This window comes from Gobius niger, assembly GCF_951799975.1.
Source record: "Gobius niger genome assembly, chromosome: 15".
NCBI classification, from domain to species: domain Eukaryota; kingdom Metazoa; phylum Chordata; class Actinopteri; order Gobiiformes; family Gobiidae; genus Gobius; species Gobius niger.
The window spans coordinates 23,820,529-23,838,721 of record NC_136866.1 but is presented as its reverse complement, the minus strand read 5'-3'; the positions used below and the strand labels follow the sequence as shown (position 1 = coordinate 23,838,721).

The 18,193-nt window shown below is 41.1% G+C and overlaps 1 protein-coding gene and 1 long non-coding RNA gene across 3 annotated transcripts in view; both read left to right on the top strand.

Annotated features, from left to right (window-relative positions):
• Window positions 1–14,212, top strand: part of pak5 (p21 protein (Cdc42/Rac)-activated kinase 5) — a 144,785-nt gene extending 130,573 nt beyond the window's left edge. For both annotated transcript variants that reach the window (XM_079572706.1, XM_079572707.1), the window contains 5 exons: window positions 1,115–1,248; window positions 9,028–9,154; window positions 12,216–12,341; window positions 12,501–12,635; window positions 13,969–14,212. In XM_079572706.1, coding sequence (XP_079428832.1) covers window positions 1,115–1,248; window positions 9,028–9,154; window positions 12,216–12,341; window positions 12,501–12,635; window positions 13,969–14,124 — 678 coding nt within the window. In that variant the 3' untranslated portion in view covers window positions 14,125–14,212. The remainder of the gene's footprint in view (window positions 1–1,114; window positions 1,249–9,027; window positions 9,155–12,215; window positions 12,342–12,500; window positions 12,636–13,968) is intronic.
• Window positions 1–18,193, top strand: part of LOC306975367 — a 251,708-nt gene that overhangs the window by 74,815 nt on the left and 158,700 nt on the right. The window lies entirely within an intron of this gene.

Here is an 18,193-nt window from a genome sequence, read left to right as displayed (position 1 = left end):
TAATGTACCCTCAATGTAGTTTGACCTGCTGCTGAATCAGTACCATTCTCTGCCTGACACCTACAATTTTATACAACAAAAATAGGTGTTGAAACTAGTTTAAATTGTCTCTGTTGTGGGAAAATTAATCTGTGTTTGTTTCAAGACGTACATTTGAAAGCCACCTGATGAAACTTAGAAAAAAAAGTACTTTACATTTGAGACGAGAGGTTTTCCTGCTTTTATGGCTCTAGTTGTCCACTGTGCAAGTCGGGAAGTTGAGGTCGACTGATGTATGGGTCCGAAATTTGGGGATTTTACAATATCGACTATCGGCCGATCTAGTGCCGATAAAAACTGATATCTGAAAGTGATAGACTTCCCGTTTTTTTTGCACTGAAAGGAGTGAAGTCAGGGCTTTAAACCTCCCACAACTCCCTAGGCCTCAGAAGAACAGAGAAACCTCTCAATGAAATTGTTTTGTTACAAGTTTGTTAAAGAAACAGACCACCGTTTTTCCATACTGAGATATGTTCTTACCTGAGCTTAGACGAGTTGATGCGTACCTGTCTGGTCTTTGTGCGTGCCTGTGGAAGAGCGTGGTAGCTTCCAACTTCCCCCCCACGTTTGGAGCAATAGGAACATTCTGGGAGAGGCCAAATGCTAACAACATCTTTGGTCGTTTTGCCTGACTGAGCGCACACACAAAGACCAGACAGGTACACATCAACTCGTCTAAGCTCAGGTAAGAACATATCTCAGTATGGAAAAACGGTGGCCTGTTCCTGTTCCTTTAAATCTAAGTTTCACTAAACCTCAGTGAATATGGACATGCTGTCATTTTGAAGCACAGAACCTGTAGAATTTTACCTCCGCAATTGTATTTTTGATCGGTGCACAAAATGCCACGGCTAGCAACAGTATGCTATTGCTAACGGCAGCTAATCAAAGTTGAGACAGACTAGAATGAATCCCCTTAAGTTATGAAATAAAATCCATACACAGCTGGAGTGGCCAAGTATTTCTGTTTTATAGACATTTAGAGAATATCGGCATCGGCCATTGAAAGACCCATATCAGTCGACCTCTATCCAGAAATATAGAACCATTGCTTTAAAAATCCCCTGTGCTTTAGGTGGTGATCATGCGAGACTACCATCACGAGAACGTGGTGGACATGTACAACAGTTACCTGGTCGGGGACGAGCTGTGGGTCGTCATGGAGTTCCTGGAGGGAGGAGCTCTCACCGACATCGTCACTCACACCAGGTACGCCTTAACGCACTCAAGTCGCTTTCCATAGTGAAACAAAATACTTAACTTTCGTCTGGGTTAAGGTCAGGGTTACTTTTATTTGTATTAAAGGGATATCTCAGGATTTTTGACACAGGGCCTCGTTTCCTAGTTATCCAGAGTGTTGCTGATTTCTGGAGATTTTTTTTTTTTGTAATTCACGCAGTTCTTCTATTTGAAGAGTTAAGTGGCGCTAGGCTAGTGCTAGGCTAGCGCATTTCTATGGTATCAGCTAGCCTGCATTAAAAACAGTCTGACCCTCCTCCACAGTGCACCTGAGGCAAATCACTTATAACGCCAGACTAACCATATAAATGTTTGTGTCGATAGAGTAATTTTTGGAATATAACTGACCTTGCATCACATGAATGATCACATTTTGAGGAACTATTTTCTAGCAGATCACTCGGCCGCCGCGTAGCTTATATAACCACGAAGCTGATGCTCAAATATAAGGTCTTTTAAATGCAAAATGGTTAAAATTACTCTATCGACACAGACATTTATATGGTTAGTCTGGCGTTATAAGTGATTTGCCTCAGGTGCACTGTGGAGCAGGTCAGACTGTTTTTAATGCAGGCTAGCTGATACTATAGAAATGCACTAGCCTTGCACCACGTAACTCTCCAAATAAAAGAACTGCTTGAATTACAAAAAAAATATCTCCAGAAATCAGCAACACTCTGGATAACTAGGAAATGAGGCCCTATGTCAAAAATCCTGAAGTATCCCTTTAAATAAATGAGGGGTGTGTCCTGTTTCCATGTACCTACAGCGTAACTAGTCTTTTACTGTTACTTGAATAATATTTTGGCTTCTCTACCCACCTCTCTTCCTCTGACTGACTGAAGGCTCAAGGAGGCGAGTGAAACCGCCTGTAATCCCGTGGCAGTCCGTGGGATAATTCCGGGATTAGCGTTGTAAAACTTTTTGCCTAATTGCCTCTCGTCTTCCCCATTGTTTAGTCTGACTCTGCGCTTGGCGTTTGATTACAGTCATTTGTGCGGAGCGTCGGCATCAGCGCCGCGCTGTGTCAGATGTTAATGACACGCTTTGGTGAGGTGGTGCTTTTAAGCCGCTCCCACACAGATGTTTGTGCCGTTTGTGCCCAGGAGCGAGAGCCTCCGACGTGAATCTGCGGGAAATGGATATTATTAGCATTCTGCCTTTACTCGCTGTTTTAAACACATCTCACATCACACAGCGCATTTAAGAATTCAATTACAGCTCGATTCCGACGAGAACCTGAGTCGCATGAAAACTGGTTACTGCAGAGTGGAAGGATTTTGAATATTTTTACACCTTTATTAAACCAAAAGATGCTTTCGATAGGGATATAGTGGAGTTACGAAGCTGAATGACTTTCTAACGGAGCTGATATAGTTCTATGTCCCCATAGCTGGTTAACCTCTTAACCCCCACCTACACAAGCACCCTTTCTCCAGTTATTGTACAGGCATTCCCCGAATCTAAAAGGTTCCTGAAAAAAACGGTCAGAATATTGACAAAATGAGACGTAAATGAGGATGAAAAAGCAACAAAAACACAACAAAAGGGGACCAAAAAATGGCAAAAAGCAACAATAAAGACCACTAAACAACTCAAGGAAACATGTTTAGAAATGTTTTAGAACTGGACAAAATGCACTCAGTTAAAGTGGGGGTGAAGAGGTTAAAGGCCAATACACGTTGAGACACTCATTTCAGACAAAAAAGCTGGATTTCAATCACATAGGGCCAGATCTTGTGCCTGGTGCACGGGATGCAAAGGCTTCTAGCAAGTTTAGATTTTCCGAGTGCGCCTTTGCCACTTGGGAGAGGGCGTCGCAAGAGGAGGTGACTGCTCTGATGGAAGCACCGCTGACATTCATTTCCTCATTTACATCGCGCTGCCTTGTGTTCTTCCTTATGACTCCTTATGTCAAACTAAAAACTTTATTAACCCCTTTGTGAGCTAAACAATGTTCATGTCTCGAGAGAGAAAGAGCTACAGCCTCCGGATCGGCCCTCGCTTGGCCGTGAACACGAAACAAAACAAATCCACATGTTCACCACAAGCAATCATAAGATATAAAAGACCTTCAGATTTGGCGAGAAACAAGGAGAGAAACAAAATGACAATTACCGCTACAATACACAAACATTAAAGGAATAGTTTTTACATATTGAGATATGTTCTTACCTCATTTTACACGAGTTGAGGTATAACTGTCTGGTCTGTGTGTGCGCTCAGTCATGCAAATGTTGTTTGCATTTAGCCGCTCCTAGCAAACTGGGGTGAGTTAGAAACTACCAAGCTGTTCCACGTTTTCCCTTTTTAAATACAGTTTACGGGAGCCTTTACGTACAGGATCCAAGTCGAGTTACACAAAATGAAACATGTCGATTTTCTAAGCGGATAAAAAGGGGCACTATATTGTGAGGCGTAATAACAATCGTCATGTTTCATTTTGTTTTACTAGATTTGGATCATGTAAAGGCTCACGTAACTGTATTTAAATAGGGAAAACATGGAATAGCTTGGTAGCTTCTAACTCACCCCAGTTTGGAGGTATACCATTGCTGGGAGGCGCTAAATGCTAACAACAAAGACCAGACAGTTATATATCTTGATAAACGGTGTTATTGAGAACCATTTTGTGCCAAATATTTACCGGTAAAAAGGGGCACGTTTGCTCTCTCTTACAGAATTGACCCACAGTTCCCACATAAGATAATATGGCGGCCCTTTGACCAATCAACATATAACCTGGAATGTTCCGCATTGTGGCTTTGAAAACAAAACACTCAAAAGTAATTAAGGCCCATACATTGAGAACCACTGATATAATCCCTTTCATGTATATACTACTGAAGGTTCACAGTCAGCATTCTCTTTATTTGAAGTCTTTTAACTTCTGTGACACAAAATAGCAAACACTCTCTCCCTCAAACAGGCAGCGTGCGAACAATCCCCTTCCTCCTCCATCTATCACATTACAATTTCAATTATACTTTGGAGTTTGTTAATGGGCTGCACTAAAGAGTCATTTATCCGTGGAAGTGCTCGGGGTGTGCGTGCTCGGTGTGTGCGGCGGCTCGTGTGCGGAGGTGCGGGGGTAATTCGAACCTCGGCGGGCTTACCAAAATTGTTTTTCACTTTGTGTTGGGAACAATTTTCTATGTCACTGATCCTGTTTTCCGTCAGATTGGATGTGTTTATTTGCATAGGTCCCGCGTTTTAGTTACATTAAAAAGGATGTGGGTCAAAGCGCGATTTGTTTCTTAAGAGGAGACTCTGACACTGACTCTGGGGAAACAACAAGAGCCCGGGTTTCAGCTGGATTGTAGGATTCTTAAGAAACTATCAAATATTGTTACTTAACATGACAGCCGTGTGGTGTAGCTACTGACATGTACAGCTTTCAGTCAGGACTTTCAGTTTATCATGTTGTGTATGATGTTTATAATGTTGCTCTTCAATAAATAGGGCTTTCCTCTTCAAATGTTAGCACGGCGTTATAGCAATACTATAATAACTATAATAAATCCTTTCCGTAGTCCCTCTGGGGGTAATACAAGTGTTGATAGGATGATTGGGGGGTCTTTCATCTGCCCCTGGTGTCTCCGGCCAGAAAACCACAATTGCAACTTGGCTGCCACCAGACCGGAGCCACCAATACACACTAATGGAATCACGAAGAAGAAGCTAACAGGCTAACTGCGGGCTAGCGCCACTTTAAACAGTATTTACAGTCAAGTTTGAGTGTTTTTTTTTTTTTTTCATTGTGTAATTGGGTGTACAATATCCCTCTCTCCCTTCGCCTTTTCTGTCAGCATAATATTTACTCTCACGGACAAATAATACGTTTTAAAAAATCGCAACTTGCTATGACACCTGCACTTGCACTTGTGGCCTCTAGGGGCAAGAGTTACTTAGTACTGCTTTAAAGGAACAGGCCACCATTTTATTTCAATACAGTATAGTATGTGGGCCTGGAGTGTGCATTACCTTGTCTGTCCATCCCATTTAAAACATGTTTGTGATCCAGCGCGTTCTTTATTGAAGCATATCATTTATCTGATCCAAATGCCTGGGCTCGGGAAAGGCATTTCAACCCACAGCTGCAGCGTTGTCATGAAGTTCTCCTCTTTTCAGGCGCTGTCTCCGTTTTACGTGTGTCTTTATGATGTAGTAGAGGTGGTTATGTTGCTCCAAATTCAGATGATCTGTGTCCTTTTTTTCCCTGAATGTTGGACTCCTGGACTCCACTTCCTCGTAGGGCCCGCTCTACACAGCTGACGCAGTGCTCTGTCCACACGGCCCCGCCTCACCTGCCGCCTTTCACCTGGATAATGCACAGTAATCACAGTAGAAGGTCATTTACGAAGCATTTGCTCATGTTTTACACATGTAGCACGTGCAATTAGGTGGAGTAATTAAATTAGGTACCACAAATACCTTAAAGTTTGCAAAGTAAAATTCCTCCTCTCTTTAACCAGAAAGCCCTTCTTAATTAGTGCAAAATGAGGAGATTTTTAAACAATCAAGCTCCTCCCCCTCCCTCCTGATTGGATCTGACAGGCAGGTTCACAGGAAAAGCTTGCCTCATTGGTCGACGCGGGAGGATGCTGGACTCTGATTAGTTGCTGAGATCCGGGAAGGAGGGACTTTACAAATAATATTATATATAATATTTACTTTACAGCATAATGCAAGATCAGGTGGACAATTTTGCATATTTAAAAACTCATTGTAAACATTTAGAATTCCAGACTATCATTTTAAGTTATTTTCCAGCTTGCATTCGCTATTAAGCCCTTGTTTTGATAAATGATAAATCTTTGTAGTTGGAGGATTTGCCAGTTGCAGAGATGGAAAGAGTAAAGCAATAGTAAAATTAAGGCGGCGGTTTCGCTGGCGCTCACTCCCCTCCGTCTCCATCTCCATCTTTGCGTTGTAGCCCGTTGTTTATCCTCTTTTCCCCAAAAGCTCATTTGTCTCCTCTGCCTGTAAATGCAAACATGTGTGACCATCAAATCTGTTTCAATCTGCGCGATCAAATTTTGTCTGTTCGTGTAGAATTGCGCGAGTGGCCCGAGGGTCTGGCAATGACAAAGACAATGACGATTTTTCGACTGCTTTGAGATCGAGGGAATGAAGGTTCCCCAGGAGATTTTACAATAACTACACACCTTACAGCATTTAGAAATAATAAAATCTTCCTCATATTTTGTCGGTCATTTAGAAGCACTAGTGACTAACCTTATTACTTAGACCAGTACAAATATGTTTAATTCCAAACTCTTTTCCTAACATTAATCATTCCTGACTCTGCTATGAATTAAGACATTTTTCTAACGTTATGAGAAAAAAGTCAATAACTGATTAAACTTTAATATTTTGATGCTAATGACTAGGGCTGGTAGTGTTTAAACGATAATAACATGGTATTGGGGGGAAAAAGTGTAGGTACTATTAGTATTGAAAAATGTAAGTATCCAAAGCAATAGTGAAAACAAATTTGAATCTTGGGGGGAAAAGTGGGAAAAATTTGGAGAAAAACTTGAATAACTTGTAAAAATGGGGAAAAAGTGTGAAATTAATAATAATAATAATAATAAATTTTATTTGTCGCCGTCTTTCAAAACACCCAAGGTCACCTTACATGAGCTACAATGATAAAATCATAACAAAATAAAACACATGAAAGTAAGTAGCTAATTTTAAATAAGTGGGTTGGGAGAATCATGGAAAAAGTGGACTTACTTTTTTTTTAATGTAAAGATGGAGGCAAAATGTGGGGGGAAATTTGTTAAAAAATAGGAAAAATTTAGTATAACTGGAAAGTGTTTTTTTTCCTGCCCTTTTGTAGTTTACCTCAAATGAATGATAAAAATGTAAAAGAAATTGATTGGAAGGAAAAATAATAAATTAACAATATGAATCTGTTTTATGGTTTTTAAGTATGTGACAAATATTTTGATATAGTTATTGTTAAAGTATTGATATCAGAAAAAATGTAACGGTAAGCATCCCAATGAATGACATGGCTATATTAAGGTCATAACTGAACTATTACATGTTATTTTACTTCTCATGTGGTTTTGTTTTTGGCCGTGTTTGCAAAAATGTGTTAAGACATTGATGATTTTTCAACACATTGTGGTTTCCAGCCTTTTTAATATTCGCGAGAGTGTGGTTTTTACAACGAGTTACCACAGACATGTTTGCAGAAAAACCCCATGACCTAAAAGTGAACATGAGCGAGCACATGTCCCGAATTAGCTTGGCGTGTTGTGTGCCAGCTGGGTCTGAACGTTAATGTTCACTGGAGCCAACAGTTCTTACGTTAGCGCATTCAGAGCCTCCATATGGGGCCCTCCTGCTCCGCGCTCCGCAGTCAAGCCGCCGGGCGCAGGGCGGCCGTGGGCGAGAGTCCACATACACTGGCACAGGCGTTTGTTATCAGTACATTTCCACACAGGAGCATCAGAGGGTGAAGCCACTGCGAAATGGACCTTTCCTCTCTTTCAAACATGTTCATGTAGTTTGTCAATAAACAGACCACTCGCCAAGTTACTGATGTCGTGGCGCCGTGCCTTTCTAACCCATAGACCAGTTTGTCCACTCTAGTTCTGCTCAAAATTACCTATTTTGGGGGGAGGGAAATTGTGATTTTTACAGTTTAATAGTCATATGCAAAAACAAAGTCACGGATGATATAAAATAGTACAAAAAATGCCCCTTTTCAAAAAATTTATAACGGCTGAAATTGATTTGTGCCTTTTAGTGAACTCTTCAATCAAAGCATAGATTCTTAAAGCTGGGGTACCTGATTTTACCTGTTGAAAAATGTTAGTGTAGTAAAAATGTTTAGTTTTGGAACACATTTTAAGCTCTCACAATCCCTCCCTCAAGCAAATGAATGATATGCACGTTTCATGCCTGTGTACAGCTTTGAACATTGTTTTCTTCTTCTCTTCTTTTTGTTCTTACTGAAATGGAAGCTTTGGAAACACTAGTACACACTCTAGTATTGTGGGTTTTCATCATGGGTTTTCGTCATGGCAATGTGAAAACAAGCAGCAACCTCCCTCTCTCTCGGTACAGCTGCATTTTTTTCCTTTTTCTGCAAACTGCATTTGTGGTTTTTGCGCTCGACATTGTTTTACTGGATTCCTTTGTACGTCTATGCTGTGTTTTTGTGGGGATCGGTGGATTTTTTTCACTGCAGAGTCCGTAAACAAACAGCTAGCTTATCAGCTAAACCCATTTGAGACGCACAGATTTCTTCTTCTGAGACACTCAAGTGGCACCAAGAGCCCCCACACCTGTGGCACAGTGGAGGCTCAGTTGCAGCGGCTCAGGACTAACACCTGAACACTATTTCGTTGTACGCTTGTACAATGACAAATAAAGCACTTACTTACTTAGCTATTTGATTATCTCAAATGCAGAAGATGTTGTGGCCAAATTATGACAAACAAGTGACCAACATGTGCTCCAGTGCTCAGATTGTCTCCACAGCAAAGCAAGTCTTTAGCTATTGTTCAAAGCCGACACAATGGCGCCGCGGTTAGTGTTGTGCTTAAGAGCTAGAAAGTTCTGGGCTCCAATCCGTGTGGAGTTTGCATAAAATTGTGCTATTGGGCCTTTAATGGGCAAATGTTTTGTCTTGGGGTCATTTGTTGAACCTATAACACTGAGAACGTCTCTCCCTGTGTTTAGCATTCGTCATGTAAAGTGTACTGAGATGCCTGTGTTGTGTTTCAGGATGAACGAGGAGCAGATTGCCACGGTGTGCCTGTCGGTGCTGAGGGCTCTGTCATATCTGCACACTCAGGGCGTCATCCACCGAGACATCAAGAGCGACTCCATCCTCCTCACCAGCGACGGCAGGGTACGGACTCTCCACTTATTATCAGCTCATGCCCCCAAACTCATGACTTTTCATGGACTTATAGTGCATAAATATTTATCTATAGGCAAGAGTTTCGGGTTCCATAGTTGAAACAAATTGGTCTTATTTACGCAGACAAACTACAGTCTCTATCAGCAGCTACAAGCCTTTTTATACCGCATAATGCTATACCACCTGTAGTCAAATTACAGTTTCTAATCATTCCTTAGCATTTTTTGTTCGAAGATGTTGCCGTATTCTCTGCAGTATAATAGTAGAAATCCTTGTTGTCTGATCTGACAGTAAAGAGAGAGGATGTGACTTTACCCTTTCTATTAGCAACACGATTTCTGTGGGATGTCAAAAGTAATTTACCGAATTGTGTCAAAAGTAAAGCCTTAAAGGGGCTAGATGCAAGTTGGTCATGTTTTGCTCACTACTGCCACCTCTGGTCTTTTGTGTAACTGCAGTCTCTATATTAAGCACTTGCATGACGGCAATTCGGACCCGAAGTGACAACTTTTTGAGGGACAGTGCTGGATTTTAGAGGCAGTTGTGGTGAACAGGTCTGGACTCATTCTACACATTAGGACATTGTTGGAACATGTAGGGGGAGGAAAATACCTAATTTTGACATTTTTAAACTCTGTATAGTCCCTTTAACAATATTTTTTCAGAGGGATTTTTGAAATATCTAATTCTAAGCGTGACTTATTTAGCTTTGAACCCCCCCAAAAAAACAAGGCGGAAGTTTTTTTTATAGATTTTTTCACTTATGATTAGTTTATTGAAAAACTTAAATGTATATTCAAAGTCCCCTCTAAAAAAAAATCTTAGTTACTAATATGTCAATAAAATAAAATATTAAATAAAACCATACATTTTAGTCAGGCTCCATCCATTATTTATTTATTTATTTATGTATTTCCGTTGCCCCAAATATAGGCAATTTTGGCCATTTTCATGCACAAAATGCCTTATATTTATATGAAAACATAAAATGGCAGAACATTTGCAATACATTTTTCTCTCATATTTGTATCAGTGTATGTTCAGTAATGTTCAGCAAAAATTTCAAATTGATATGTCTACATTTTTTTTTTTTCCCTATTCACCTGCAGGGTCTCGCCTTAAAACAGCATTTACATTCGACTTGCTATAACCTGTAGAAACGCTGAAGATTATTCAATATCAAGTTCGACATTTGTAGATGAACTCTTTCAATAATGGCAAGCGATATAAAGTAATACTTTGATCGCTCAGGAGTTCCTAAACTTTCAAAGCCACCAGTATTTATCGGTACCTGTTTTCAATCAAGACTTACTTACATTGCAGTGTCAGTATTTTTCTAGAACCAATGCTCTGTGACATTTCACACCATTAACTTTTAGGGCACGAACCGAACCTGTCTAATCTACTCCTATGTCGCATTAATAACATCTCTGACCCCGGGTTAGCTCAAACAGCGCTCTCCGCACCGCTCCGCCCCCGTCCCGTCGCACGTACACTCCCTGACCTTCTCCGTGGGCGCCCGGGCTGCCACTCGTCAACAAGCGGAGTGCCAGAAACTCATCACCGCAAATTAGCACTTGTACCACTGTAATTAAATCAGCCCAATGTCTCCTCACGGCGCGATAAGACATGATTAATGGGAGAATGATTAGGCGGCGGGTCGAGGAGGCTGCGGAGCTTTCCTGTAGCGCTCTCCATCGCCGAAGGTCACCGCGCTTTGTTGACGTGAAGAACCGGAGGCTCTGACCAGACACGTTTTTTTTTTTTTATGAAGATGAAGCGCAGAGTCAACCGGGAAGACAGGGTTTCCTAATCACCGCAACAGTCTGAGCAGCCTACAGATGGGTTTACGGAGCTGTTTTGAGGACTTTTCATGTTGTGATTGTTCCTTCAACCGAAGAACTCCTGTAAACAATAAGAGACTCTACTTATTTTTGCGATTTTGTGAACTTGTGTCACAGATGGACTTCTCTGTCTCTTGTCGGACTCCAAAACTAAGATGTTATTTTACTTTTACTCAATTAAAAGAAAACATATTTTTCCATTACATTCAGTTAAATTTTTGCTAGGAAGACCATCCTAAAATGGCCGCCACATTGGCCACAGCAACAGTTGGAATGAGAAGAATCTAGAGTTTTATTAGACTGTAGATCTGTGCTTTTTACTTGTCAAAAGATTCTTATTTGTGATTAAAAAAGAATCTTTTGAGCAGTCTTAGCATCTGCTAAATAATATTAGGTTACATTTTCAGATTTTGTGGGGTCACGTGCACATCTAACCTCGTTTTAATATGGTGATGATGGAGAAACCAAGACCACTTTTATGATTTCTATGAAATAGCATTAGCATTACAGACACTTTGTTTATATCTCTGTACTCAAAGTGTGGCCTTAGACTAATTTTTGGTGGCCCTCAAGCTTCTTTTGAATTGGCGCACATCGCTAGAGATCGTACTTTTTACTGCAAATTTATCAACTCAATTTTAGCCTCAACATTTTTTCTGGGATTCTGAGCTGCATTGACCTTACAAGTCTAGATTAAAGTGTGGGACACAGTTAAAGCAGAACTAAATAATTTGTTTACCTTAATAAATCCTTTTCGTAGTCCCTCTGGGGGTAATACAAGTGTTAATGGGATGATCGGGGGGTCTTTCATCTCCCCTGGTGTCAGAAAACCACAATTGCAACTTCCCTGCCTTCGGGTCGGAGCCACCAATACACACTAATGGAATCACAAAGAAGAAGCAACAAGCTAATAGGCAAAGCTAACTCCGGGCTAGCGCCACTTAAACAGTATTTACATCCAAGTTTGAGTGAAAAATAAAAAAAATCTCCATTGTGTAATTGGATGAACAATATCTCTCTCTCCCTTTGTCTTTTCTGTCAGCGTAGTATTTACTCTCATGGAAAAAAAAGAAAAAAAACTCAACATGCTACGACACCTGCAGTGGCGCTTATGGTTTCGGTTTCATAAAGAGTGACTGCTGACACCTCTCTGTGCTCATACTTGCTATAGCCTGTTTTTTTTATGCTGTAAACTGTCTCTACAGATCAAACTGTCAGACTTTGGCTTCTGCGCCCAAGTTTCCAAAGAGGTGCCCAAGAGGAAGTCCCTGGTGGGCACTCCCTACTGGATGGCCCCAGAGGTCATCTCGAGGCTACCGTACGGCACAGAGGTGAGGATGGGGCGTGTGGTTAGACAATACTATTTACTTACTCCATGCTCAGTTTTTAAGTTTTTTTTTTAGGCTTCAGACAGCTTTAGGTGAAGGGGGATAATGAGCATTTCAAGTCGTAATACATTTGAATTTCATTTGTTTGTGTTGTTCCTGTAGGTTGACATCTGGTCTCTGGGCATCATGGTGATTGAGATGGTGGATGGTGAACCTCCGTACTTCAACGAACCCCCTCTGCAGGCCATGAGGAGGATACGCGACAACCTGCCCCCACGGCTAAAGGAGTCCCACAAGGTACCTTTTTATACACAATCTGCAAACTTTTGGTAAAATTATCTAAAAAAAAATATATATATATTATGATGTTGAAAAATATCTATCATCAAGTCGCATACACAAGTATCGAAAGAATAGAAGCTCTCTGCACCTTTTGTTACGTAAAAATAGCTCATGGGGTAAAAAAGGATGGAGACCCCATTCTATACTGTAACAAGTTAAAGATAGTATACACAGTTACTAACCACATTTTAGTAAAATCAGCTGTGGAAAGTTAGTACTTTGATATTTGACTTTTGTTGTCATATTTGTTATATTTGACCAACCAGCCCATTGTTGCATAATAGATAAAACATGGACTCTTTTGCATTTTCAAAGCCCAAGAACTATCACCGTCCTCATTCTGATATTCTAAGGGGCTTTTCCAGCCTTTCCTAAATCTTGTATTTTGTCCTTAAGATAATCCTGTTGTTTGCAGAGGTCACTCCTCCCAAACATCACCTAAACCAATAGAGTCCTTGGTCATAAAGTGTCCTTTCCAACATGGATGGGTAATTACAATAATACTGAGGCAGATATTTCTCTCTGAAAGCCAATATCTCATTGTTTGTTCACTCTAATATGACATGGAATTCATCTACTACACAATTATTGACACATAAATTACATTTCTTTATATTTCTTTCCAGCCCTTTGTACCTACCAATGACCTTTGACCCTCCTACTAAGGTTTACTACAGAAATGCCAGAAAACTAGCTTGCAAGATTGTGAATTGATATTAAAGCTTTCTAATTTTTAGCAATGTTCTTTTCCCCCACAAATGTATGAATCAGATATAGTGCCTTTAAGTTTGAAAACCTTTAAGCTGTGATGCCAAAAAGCATGTTTTTAAGCTACATTTGTGCATAGTAAGTCCACTTTAATGGAGACATGTCGCTCAAAAATGACTTTTTATGAGCCTTAAAGGGGCTAGACACAAGTTAGCCATTTTATACTCACTACTGCCACCTCAGGTCAACTGCACCTTCTATATTAAGCTCGTGCATGACGGCACTTCGGACCCGAATTAACACCGTCTTTAGTGCAGGATTTTAGAGACAGTTGTGGTGAATAGGTCTGGGCTCATTCTACACACTGGGACATTGTTGGAGCATGTAGGGGGAGGAAAATACTTAATTTTAACATTTTTAAACTCCCTTCAAATGTTTTTGCATTACTCCATTGTCAAAAACATAAAAATAACTGTCCTAATAAACTGGTTGTATAAGCCACAGTTATGCATATGTCCACTTTAAATGTTTACCTGATGTGTTTATTCATAACGCTAACCGTTCGTCCCGTCTCGCTCAGGTGTCGTCCGTACTGAGGTCCTTCCTCGACCGCATGCTGGTGAGAGAGCCGTCCCAGCGCTCCACGGCCCAGGACCTGCTCCAGCACCCGTTCCTCAAGCTGTCGGGCCCCCCCTCCTGCATCGTGCCGCTCATGAGACACTATCGCCACCGCTGACACCTCACCACCGACACCCACACACGCCCCCCTCCCCCCCCCGTCCCATCTCCCCCCCACCACGAAAGACACTCTTCACTCTCTGTCTACCGGGGAGAGGCACTGTCCCGTTTGTCGACGTAGAATTAGCTAAGGGGAGACTTTTTGTTTCAACGCGTGCACACGAGAGACATTTGGAAGCCGAGTCCTCGAAACTTGGCTCCTCACGACCAAAACGCTGGCTCGAGATCCGAAGATGGCCGCCGCCGCCGCCGCCGCTGCTGCTCCTTCCGGCGGCGTTTGAAGGACGGGCGAAAACGCAGAGACAAAAAAAAAGCATATTCCTAAAACTCTTCACTGTAGAGTTGTGCGATAGCCATTAGCTTCGACAAAGTGCAAAGAGACGGGGCGGGAAATCCAGACGAGCTGCCGCCGAGCGATCTCTCTCCGCCTCACGTACGAACAAATGTATTTTAGAGAGAGAGAGAGAGACACTTTCTTCTGTACAGTTTTGATAATTTGCAATATTTTATCGTGTCGTAACCATTGTGATATGAGCAGTATTGAATAGAGTTTCTTGCAGAGATCTTTTTCCTACTGTTTATATTAATCCGAGTTTTTTGCTTAAAGATTATCATATAAAAAGAGATATCCCAAAAATAAACCCGACTTAAGCTAAATATACTAAATATATTTATTATTAGTATCTTAACATTTGTAGAAAGGACTTCCATTTTACTGTCGGGGCAAGGGGTCGCGAAAGGGGCGAGAACATTTTTGTATAACATTTTAAATATTTAATTATTTATTTATTTATTGGAATAGAAAATGACTATTGTTTCGGGTAAAAGGGCGGCCTTTCTTTTATTGTTTTTTTTTTTCTTTTCTTTTTTTTTCCAGGGGGGTGGGATTTCCGGGGAGGACGTTTAAAAAGGAAAAAAAAAAAGAAGTTTGGCATAGCGCGAATTCATCCGAGCAATATCCCACTTTGAACACGACTCGTCACGACCTTGTACTATTTTACGATGCTGTAACTTAAACACGATGCATTTCAATGTAGCACAGACGGAGCGGATTGTGGCGGTGAAACTGAACATTGAATCCTATGCCGATCTGTTTTTTTTGTAATCGAAAAGAATCGTTGTTTTGTCTAAAAAAAAGGAAAAAAAAAGAAAATGGCCTCCGTTAGCTCTGCCCCCACCCCACCCCCCCTGAGCCTCGTGCTGCATTAAAAGGAGTACCTACGTGTTTAAATGAGGAATGAGCAAGCTCGAAGTATCGAAAGGCATCAGAAATATCCTTCAACAAGTGGAGGAGGATTCTACTGTAGAAATGGGCCTTGACAAAATGCAACAAATGTAACAGCTGTTTGAAGAATGGAAAGCCCACACACTTACTTCAATAGCCAGAATCTGTGGTTTAGACCAGTGGTTCACAACGTTTTTTGTCTTTCGTACCCCTTTGGCCTTTCAGTGGTCAACCGTGTACCTCCTACCTCAAGGGTGTTACAGTTTATTTAAAAAGTAATTACTTAAAAGTGGTATTTGTAAGAAAAAGGACAATGTCGCAGTCAAAATAAACCTACAATTCTCCCAGAGCAACACATTTTACTGAAAAATATTGCTTTTACTATAAAAAATTATGCTACATTTTCCCCTTTTTTCAATCTGAAATAGTTCCAAGTACCCCCAGCTATCCTCGATCCTCGAGTACCTTCGTACCCCTGGTTGGGAAACACTGGTCTAGACCTATAGTGTCTATATTTTCTGAAATCTGATTAATCTATTAGTTTGGCCGTTTGCATTTCAGTCTTTTTTGTAAATGTTAATGTGTTTAAAACTGACACTTTATCTGAATTATGACGTCTTTGAGTTAGCATTATTATGATATAGCAAACATTTTAGTTACTGGCTTGTTTGTGGCTGACTTAAAGTTTTGAGCGCCAGTACTTCAATTATCCTATTAATTTCTTATGGAGATTTGGGGTCAACCGGTTAACTTAATTTTCCTAAAGATTAGGTGGTGGACAGTGAGTTCCTGGTAGATGATCACAAACTGCGTGTTAAATACTTGATTTAGTATGTAAATAATGAAGCAGTCTGTGTTTAAAATCTGTATGGAGGCTAAAGGCTAACATGCTGTAAAGAATCAAATAAAATCAACAAAATACAATTGAAACTATAGACAAGACGATCGATTTCAGGCAGATTTGTTCACAACTTGCTTGCCTTTGTAAGTGCAGACATCTCTTTTCGTATTTAGTACATTGTCTTGAGACAGTACAGTAAGTGTCATCTACCAGGAACTTGTACAACACACAGGGCCTGATCTTGCATTTCTAAACACAGACTGTATAGACTAGACTTTTGCTCAGACAGGGGGCGCTATGTGAAATCTCAGCTCCATACCTGGCACAGAAAGTTGCTGGACAGACTCCCATGACGATGTTCTGTACAGCTGTGGTCCCTCCTCAAGCTTTACCTCCTACAGACCGCACCAGACTGGAGTATTTTATGCTACTGTGGTTGGTGGGGGGTGGCTGCGCTAGTGCTGCTGTTTTAATCACGTTTCTGTGGCGTGGAGTTTGCCCTGCGCTCTTTAGTACTGGGGCTCGGGCGGGACCATCGATATAATCGGGCACTGGACAGTGTTTAACTCACAGTGAGAGAAATAGTTTGGGCACTGTTATTTGTACGCAAGATACCAGCTTCGTCTTGAGCAACGCTGTTGTTGCGCCAGGCGGAAGATCGGGCCCAGAATCTTTCGAAAATATAGATACAAACGGCATCTTTGCAAATGCCCATATATGGTCATGTTCGAAGCTGCCAGAAGGGGAATAAGCGTAACTTTCTCGTTACTTTAACAAATGCTGAATGATGACTATATTTTTCTACTAAACAAAGATACAGAGACATGGAGAGGAGCAAAGTGATTCAACAGCCCATAAATACTTAAAAAACGGACAATGCTAACCAGGAAGTTATGCTAGTTTCATGCTAAGTATGCTAACGTTAGTGAAGCGAGTGCCGTTTTTCGCTTCTACTGAACAATGGCTGAACAATGGACCTGATTTTGGCTTGACTTTATTGATGTGTGATATAATCCTCAACAAAACAGTGAAAAACGATAATCTTCATAGGAAACAAACAGGAACAGGAAGTAAGCTACTGACGCTCACAACTTCAGCGTAGCCACATCATCCTACCTACCCCCGAATAAAGCAAGATTAACTGCACTTTCCCCATTCTTTCTCCCTCTGAAATAATAAGTAGGTATTCCTTTTATGCAGTACCCTCGTCCTCTCCTGTTTATCTCTCGCTGGGTGGAAAACACCACGCTGCCATTTCCACGTCTTTGGTCTGAATTCGGGAAACAGTGTACTCCTTCTGCCCGCATCCTTCACTGTGATGTGTAAATAGGACGTTTGTTAGGAGCGTGTCTGTCAAACTGTGTCAAAGATGTAGGGAGAGAGCGAGAGAGAGAGTATCTGTAGCGCATCAGAAAGCTTGCCGTTTCGGTTGTATCTGCGTGCGATTGAAGCCTGAGTGAGCGAGTGCGTGAGAGCTGCCGGCGAATCCTCGACAGAGACTTGAATGGGGAGCACTTATCTGTGGCTTGTACAGTGATATTGCATGTTTGTTAACAGTGAAGCTGGTTTCAATTAAAAAAAACAAAAACAAAATGGCCATAAAACACATTGTCGCACGGAGTTTTCATTTGCTATCCTTGGTTGTCATTTTCGCAGGTTTTTTGAAACATTTCAATGGGAAATAATGTGCGTGTGTGCGTAGAGAAAACAGTTCTTTTGCCCTAAATTTCAGAGCATAACAACAACAACAACGGCTCAGGTTTGATTCCCAAATTGCACTGGAAGCCCTTTTCCACCAAGCTGATGCTGGTTCTGGGCCGGTTCCAGTTTCAGAACCGGTTGTTACGTTTTCCACACAAAAAATGCTGGCTCTTGGTTCCAAAAACTGGTGCCGATTGGGAACCAGTTAAAAGCTGGACCGAGAAACGAGCACCAGTGATGTCAGAGGCTGGGGGCGTGGCTTTCCTTCTGGCAAACAACAAACAACTTCGTAAAAAGGGA